Below are 7,531 nucleotides of genomic sequence, written 5' to 3'. Positions count from 1 at the left end.
TATGAAACAATTTAATAAGGTCACTATTTATGTTCACAGAACAGTATAAATTTTTTTCAAAAAAATCGATCCTGTCAAACAACAACAGTGATTTTAAATCGATCTATTTTAGCGAAAAATTGATTTTTCTAATGTATTTTAAATAGATTTCTTTATAAAAAATTGCTTTTTTTACAAAAATGATTATTTCGAAGCGATCTGTTTGCAAAACATTTTTTTTTAATTGATTCGGAGATCGTACATCTATTATTTTTTTCAGTGTAAATAGATCATATTGGTACAGTTACCTTATTATTTGTACATATCTGCAGTTATTGGCTTTACGGAAATAAAATATATACTAATTAAAATAAAATAAATACTAATTCTTCTTATTTTTGTAGGCAATGAAGATACCGGAGAAGCGGGAACAAATCGGCGAAGTAATACCAATAATACGTAGCATGTCACAGCCACAAAAGCTGGCAATGGCAACTCTAATCTCCACTAGAATATCCAATAACGACACGACCTCTTCGCCACTTGAAGAAGTCGAGTCTTTTTTCGGTGGAAACAGAGAAAACGCGAGCAGGGATTTAATGCTGCCGATTAGCATGGACATAGCGAAGATCATATCCAATGATTCCGATTCCGAGGAGAGCGAAGAAGAGGATGAGGACGAGTTGCCCGAGGTGTTACCTGAAGTGAGTAAAAGCGTGTGCAGATAAAAGAATAATATTATGTTTATGTAGTGCACATGATCACGCACAAATGATCTATCGCATCGACTTTTTGCTTTATCGGAGAACGGTAGAAAGTCGAAGTCCACTTTGTCGTAAATTTCAGCGAGATTTATCCTATCGGTTAATAAATATGTATATTTTTCTTGGCAATAATTATAAATAACGGCTTTTACACACACACACACACACACACACACACACACACACACACACACACATATATATATATGTGCAGTCCTAATAGATAGAAGCTTTACGACGATTTCTAAATTGAGTTGAATTATCGACGAAATAAATCTGTAGATCCTTGATTATTTTTATGCGAATTCTAGATTGATGCATTATTTTACTGAATCGAATTTTAATTGAACATTCTTATATTATATGATTATATTATATGATTATTACTTCGTTATTTTAATTATTTTAAATATATTAATAATTATTTTATTCATACACGAAAAGAACGTTCTGCTAAAGTACCTAAATAAAGAGCTAAAAATTTTGTTACACTGTCATAATATATAGGATCAAGCTGGTTTTAGAATATCCGAATTTTTTACAGTATCGCAACATTATATTTGAATCTCCTACATAATTATTTTAATATTTCGACAAAATTAATTTCGGATCTGCATCCAGTTAAATTTTTAAACATTTCAAGTAAAATTGTTTTGTTCGCAATATAAATGAATTTAAAGCTTTTTTTTTCAAAGCAATAATATAAAAACAAGAAATATAATATTTGAAAATAATAATAAAAAGGGCCAAAATGTTTTATAATAAAAAGAGCAAGAAAAGCTCGTACTTATTTTTGTTTCTATATCACTATTTTATTTACTTTTTGTACATATTTAAAAAAATCTTCTATTATGCAACATCATCAAGCATATATTTTATAAGAATTTAATCTTGTAATTAGTTTCTTCTCGCAAGCTTCGTCAGTTGAATTTACTTCCGGCTTGTGTTACATGTTTAAAGGAATAACATTCAAATCTTCATTCAATTTAGATTGCGGCATTCTTGAATTTAGAATGGGCGCATATGGGTTTCACTTGTATCAGGCGGCCTTTAAACAGCGCCTTTTATGCAAGTACTTTCACGTGTTCGACATATTTTATTGCGACGACTCGTCGCAAGGACCATCTCTTGAATCTCATGAGCGATGGTGTCGCGGTTACTATATACCACCAGATACATCACGCCAGAGAACGACTTTCCATTCCGGATATTAATTAGCGAGCGACTTGAACGGATATAGACGAACGTTGATTTATTCTGCGTGGGAATAGATAAGCGATATTACAGAGATTTTCTCTGAAGGCTCTATAAAGAGTGATTGAAAGTAAATAAAAGTCCAATTTTTTAAGTGTAGAACCACTTCAATATTTTTTCCCAGATAATCTACGACGCATTTATTTATTTAAGCAAGATAGAATTATGTATTACATTTAATTCAAGATACTATAAAATATGTAAATGAAGGTGTAATATATTTTCAATCTGTAATGATTTTAAACGCTTGATACATGGAGCAAATAATATTCCTGAAGCATACTTAGGTAAACGATCATTAAGGTCAATGCACACGGACAATACTTGTAGGTATTTATAATTACAGAGAATAAATCTAATGTTCGCACGTCAAATTGTGATTCTAAATTTATTATGCATCGTTAGAATTAATAAAAGCGACAAATTCGATCATGCGTTTATTATAATTAACATCAGAAAAAGGAGACAGAATTTAACTTTAAAAATATCTCTAACGATTAAATATCCTCGTTATTATATTAAAATAATAAAGTATTAAAAGAATAAAAAAGAGCAAAAAATAATGGACTAAAATTTCAATAATGCAATTTAAATGTGTCAATTTGATATTAACACTAATAGCAAGACAGGCTTTAATTTAACGAAGCCATGATTATGTATGACTAAATTATTATAAATAAAAACAAAAACATAAAGAAATTAAAGTAATGGAGTTAAAATAATGGAGTTAAAACCAATATAAAATAAAAATATAAATTAAACATCGTTAAGGTTAAAAAGTAAAGTGTAATTAAATGATTGATTGAATACTACAATTATGTTAATTCTTTTTATTATATTGAACAACATGTTAAAGTGAAAGTCTTTCTCTCTGTCATATCAAATAAAAATTTTTGATGTATTACAAATATTTCTTAAATCTGATAAGAATAAAGTAGCGTTTTCAATCTTTTTTAATTTGTGATTTGACATAACTATCCTAAGTCGAGATATATTATTAAACGCATACGTTTTAATGAGCAGCATAGATCTTTTATGAGATGCCGCTAATATGCTATTCAAAAGTAAATAGTAATATTCTAAAGTTTCAGTTTTTAATTGAATTAAAATAACGCTCAATATGCAAAGCAATAAAAAGAAAATAATGGTCAATAAACGAGCAATAATGGATGTTTTATTAAAAAATATGTAACATAATTTATTCAATTAATAAAATATATATATAGAAAACGATACTAAATGATAATATTAATTAATTTTGTAAGAATTGTAAACAAGTTTTCTAAATTGCAGGCTCAAGAGCTGCGGCTAGTTAGAACGCAAGAGCGACGGCGGCCTATAATCGTTAAACCAATACGGCCTATGAGGCCGTCTCTTCCAAACAGGAGGAACGTTTACACAGGTCAGCTTTTTCACGATAATCAACAATTTTGAATTGCAAAAATTACATGAAATGATCGTTAATGATTTTCCTAGGTTTATCGAGACCGCCCGTGATGTGGCCAACTAAACGGCCGAACGATCCGAAGAGGAGGCCCACGGAAAACGAATGCACTTTCTTCACGAAGACGGTGTGTCTCGAGGCCAACGATTATCCACAGTGAGTCTGCCCTGAACTTTCGTTTCGGCATTGAATTAATGACGAACATTGTTACGCGGCGATTTGCATACGACCGAGATTAAAATCGCCCGGCCTGTCTTAATTGGCAGGCCGGCGATTTTCACTTTTTGCATCTCCCCTTCTCGAAAGTATTAAAATAACTGCGATCAAATTGTAGAGATAAATAAAATATTGATATATCGTATATGGCAGAAGTTTAATTAAAAAAATTCAAAATTTTATTACAGAATTCTTAAAAATTTAGACAAAGTACATTATTATATAGAATTCTTGAAATTGTTTTTTAAATTCGTTAATTATTTTTTTACAAATAGGTAATTTGCACAAATCGACTTATTATGGAGCTATGTATTGAGCAATTGCAACATTCATTTTGTCGGTATTTCCTGCTGAATTCTTTTAAAATTTTCATTACTTGAAGCTATCATTCTTAGTCTTTCAAATAAGTAAAAATAAACATAAAAACAATTTTCCACGTTGGAGAAAATATGCTATTATTCGCTTTCGCGAAAAAGCATTAATAATGGCCTTAACTTTCTAGTGAGGCGATAATAAGAAGTTTAAGGTCCAATAAGGAAATGGTATTAGCATTGTTGACCGATTATAAAGCGCAAGACGGAAGTGCGGAAGAAAAATTGCCAAGCGCTTTATCATTGGAGAACAGATACGAGAATAATGAGATTAAAAGGTAATTGAAATATTCATATTTCTATTTATCTCTTAAAAATTATCAAGTTTTTATTTTAGAATATTAATTTAATTTTTAATTTCTATTGACTTTAAATAAATCAAAATGATGCATGTGTATGTATATATATATATATATATAATAGAAACATCTAAAAATTATTTTCTTGCACGTTTTATATATTTCAACAAATTTAATTAAAATAAAAAATTATAAATAAGGCAAGCAGATAAGATAAAAAATTAAATAACTAAAAATTAGAATTTTTTACAATATTTAATGAAAATCACTTTTATTACTTATTATTTTTTTGCTTTCAGACGATCTGACAATTCCTTCGACAACGTAGAGGAAGGTTTTACTTGTCCATCAACTGTCAAATATGCTCGCCCACAATTAGCAAGAGCTGCTTCCGGAGTGTGGAAGTATATAATAAACACAGGTGAACACACCCAGACAATACGACTGGAGAAATGTTCGTAAGTATGGCAACCAATATATTGTATATTTTATTTGAAAAGAGAGTAATTTATTTGGACATTAATTTTGTAAATTTATGTAATATTAAAGCGACTAAATAAAAGGTATCAGAGTTATGAAATATTTGCTTGTTATTATTAACATTAAAGTTAATATATATGATTTCTTCTTATGACGATGATTACTGAAAAAAGTTATGCGTATATTGCATAAATTTGTAGTGTCAAATTATATTTAATTTAAGCTATTTTTAATCATTCCTACAGGTCACTCAATCTCTCATTAATTTAACTAAAACAATGGAGTAAACACTTTATTCAAGAAATGTATTATATTTAACACTAATAATTAGTTATTTACAAGTACAATATAATAATTTGGACGTTATTTATTTTAAAACTAAGTAATTTAACAATAGAAATGTATGTGGGTTAAATAAATGTGATTGTTTCTTTAATTATATAATTTAAAATGTATCAAAATAATACATTTTAACATACATGGAAGTTAAAAATAAAACGTTATTTAATTCCAAGAAATAATTTAAATTTGATTTTCTAATAACAATATATAATTATTTTATTTTTAATGTGTGTTTTTATATTTTTTTAACAATATTTAATAATATTTAATGTTTTTTTCAGCAATCCACAGTCAAGTTGCTCATTCATCTCAGAAAACTATCGTTCCTCCTGCGTGCAAATCTATAACTATCACAGATTGCTGACCTGGGATCAGAAACTGGGACTCCATATGGACATATTCAAAGTGCCGACCTGTTGCAGCTGTCACGTACACGGTTACGCCGAGATCTTTCCGCCACATCAAAAGGATCCCCCGGCGAAGCCGAAGGAGTCGTTCCCGGGTGCCGATTTCGCGACAATCAATGACCAGAAGGACGATTTTCAGGATCTCAACAAGCCTGTCGTTCTCAATCATATTACCAAGTATACTCCCAGTATAAACTTCGACTCCAGCCACGGTATTTTATCTCAGAATCATTCACCATTGCCTACATTGAATGAAACCTCAGCGAATATGTCTCGTTTTCTTCAGTATCCAGCAACAAGAAATCAGTGTTGGAGGACGTCAACCCGACGAGTAGACCCAGCTTTACTCTGCCTGGTAGCAGAACTAGACCGAAGAAGCCCTCGCCGATCCCGCGGCCGTACGATAAATTGCCGCAACAGCACGCGCCCAACACGCGAGCACCGGGTTACAAAGGACCATTGACCAAGAGCAGCAGACCCAATCGACTCAATAGGCCACCTTACAGACGAGAATCCACCACTCACGAAGATTACACGGAGATTTCCCGTAATATAACTAGCCGGTGAGTAATGTGCAACATTTTTACCTTACCAGTTTAGTATTTTTTAAATTTTATAAAATATTTTTATAGCAGAAATCATCTTTGTCTTTGATGATTATAATATCTAGATTTGATAAGGAAATAATCCAGATTATGACTTCTATTAATTAATGTTGCAATTGAAATTTAGTAGAAATCATTGAAGCTATTAGGAATCATTTTTCAGATACAGTCAACCGTACGATCAGGACGTAGATTCCACGTCGAGATTGCAGAACGGAGGCTTTGACGATGAGTACCAGGAACCGCAGAGGAGAATCAATTATAACTATCACCCAATCATAGATTTTTTTAAACCGGAGGCTTCCATGTTGAAATCCGCAGAACCGCAACTCGCCATTCAGTCGACATCGGTTCAAAGTGACAACGCGTGGAAGCCGATGATATCTTAAATCCTAGTGTTCTTCCTTCGGAGTACCTGACATCTTACTTTAATGAAGATTCCAAATCACGTATTTCGCGAAATTCGCGTTTCTCACATTGATATCTACGATCGTGAGAGAGTAATATTTCTTAGAGAAAAATATAGTGTCCTGTGCGATAACATGTTCATTGTTTATGTGCCTCTAAGACTTTTTATGTTGGATTCAAACAGAAGAAGAAAGAATCCAAAATTTAATTAAAATTGTAAGTGAAGACTAGCCTACATTTAATTTAATGTTTAATTTAACATCTTACAAGGCTTTGTATTATTACATAATTTTAAATAGATATTTTATCTAATTAGTTTTCTTTTATTGCCTAATTAGGTCATGCAGAAATATAGTAAGTGACGAGTAAATTTTTATTTGAATATTGCTTGAAGATTCTTCGTATATTAATAGTGAAAAGACATCAAAATATGTAGATGTTGTATTATGCCAAAATGGGTAGATGCAATGATTGTTTCACTTTTTTCGGACTTTCGGATACGTTTGTCTCGATCTAATATTTATTAATTGTTACCTCTTTCTATTTATAATTATTATAAATAGAAAGAATTATTTATAAATTATATTTAAGGAGTTTACGATATGATCGTGTTTTGTATCACCAATAAAGTATTCTTAGATTCGTTCTTTTTTAATCTTAACACCTATTTATAGTTGTTTAATTCGATTTAATTCAAAATTAGATCAACGAGAATAAATTAATTAAAAGAAATAATCCTATTTTCGGTCAAAGCAAATCAGAATAATTGAATTAATTCAGTTTTTTACAGTAATTAATCGCGGATATATATTGAAAAATTTTTATTTTATGCCAAATCTAAAAGAGATTCTAATGTAACCGCATCTTTATAGAAATGGAGAAAGCTAAATTTCTCGTAGTTATATGTTTTGTAAAAATTTTTCTACAAGGTTTGCTTACTAGCAAAGTAGAAACAGGAAAGA

At 30.4% G+C, this 7,531-nt stretch overlaps 1 protein-coding gene across 1 annotated transcript in view; it reads left to right on the top strand.

Annotated features, from left to right (window-relative positions):
* Positions 1-6,550, top strand: part of LOC108694369 — a 9,901-nt gene extending 3,351 nt beyond the window's left edge. The window contains exons 3-10 of the mRNA XM_018203798.1: positions 384-683; positions 3,291-3,399; positions 3,474-3,597; positions 4,160-4,306; positions 4,627-4,785; positions 5,431-5,768; positions 5,843-6,119; positions 6,325-6,550. Coding sequence (XP_018059287.1) covers positions 384-683; positions 3,291-3,399; positions 3,474-3,597; positions 4,160-4,306; positions 4,627-4,785; positions 5,431-5,768; positions 5,843-6,119; positions 6,325-6,550 — 1,680 coding nt within the window. The remainder of the gene's footprint in view (positions 1-383; positions 684-3,290; positions 3,400-3,473; positions 3,598-4,159; positions 4,307-4,626; positions 4,786-5,430; positions 5,769-5,842; positions 6,120-6,324) is intronic.
* Positions 6,551-7,531: the final 981 nt, after the last annotated feature.

The sequence above is a fragment of the Atta colombica genome, unplaced genomic scaffold (assembly GCF_001594045.1).
Source record: "Atta colombica isolate Treedump-2 unplaced genomic scaffold, Acol1.0 scaffold12, whole genome shotgun sequence".
In the NCBI taxonomy this organism is placed as follows: domain Eukaryota; kingdom Metazoa; phylum Arthropoda; class Insecta; order Hymenoptera; family Formicidae; genus Atta; species Atta colombica.
The sequence above is the reverse complement of the archived record's forward strand: the minus strand, read 5'-3'. Positions and strand labels throughout refer to the sequence as shown.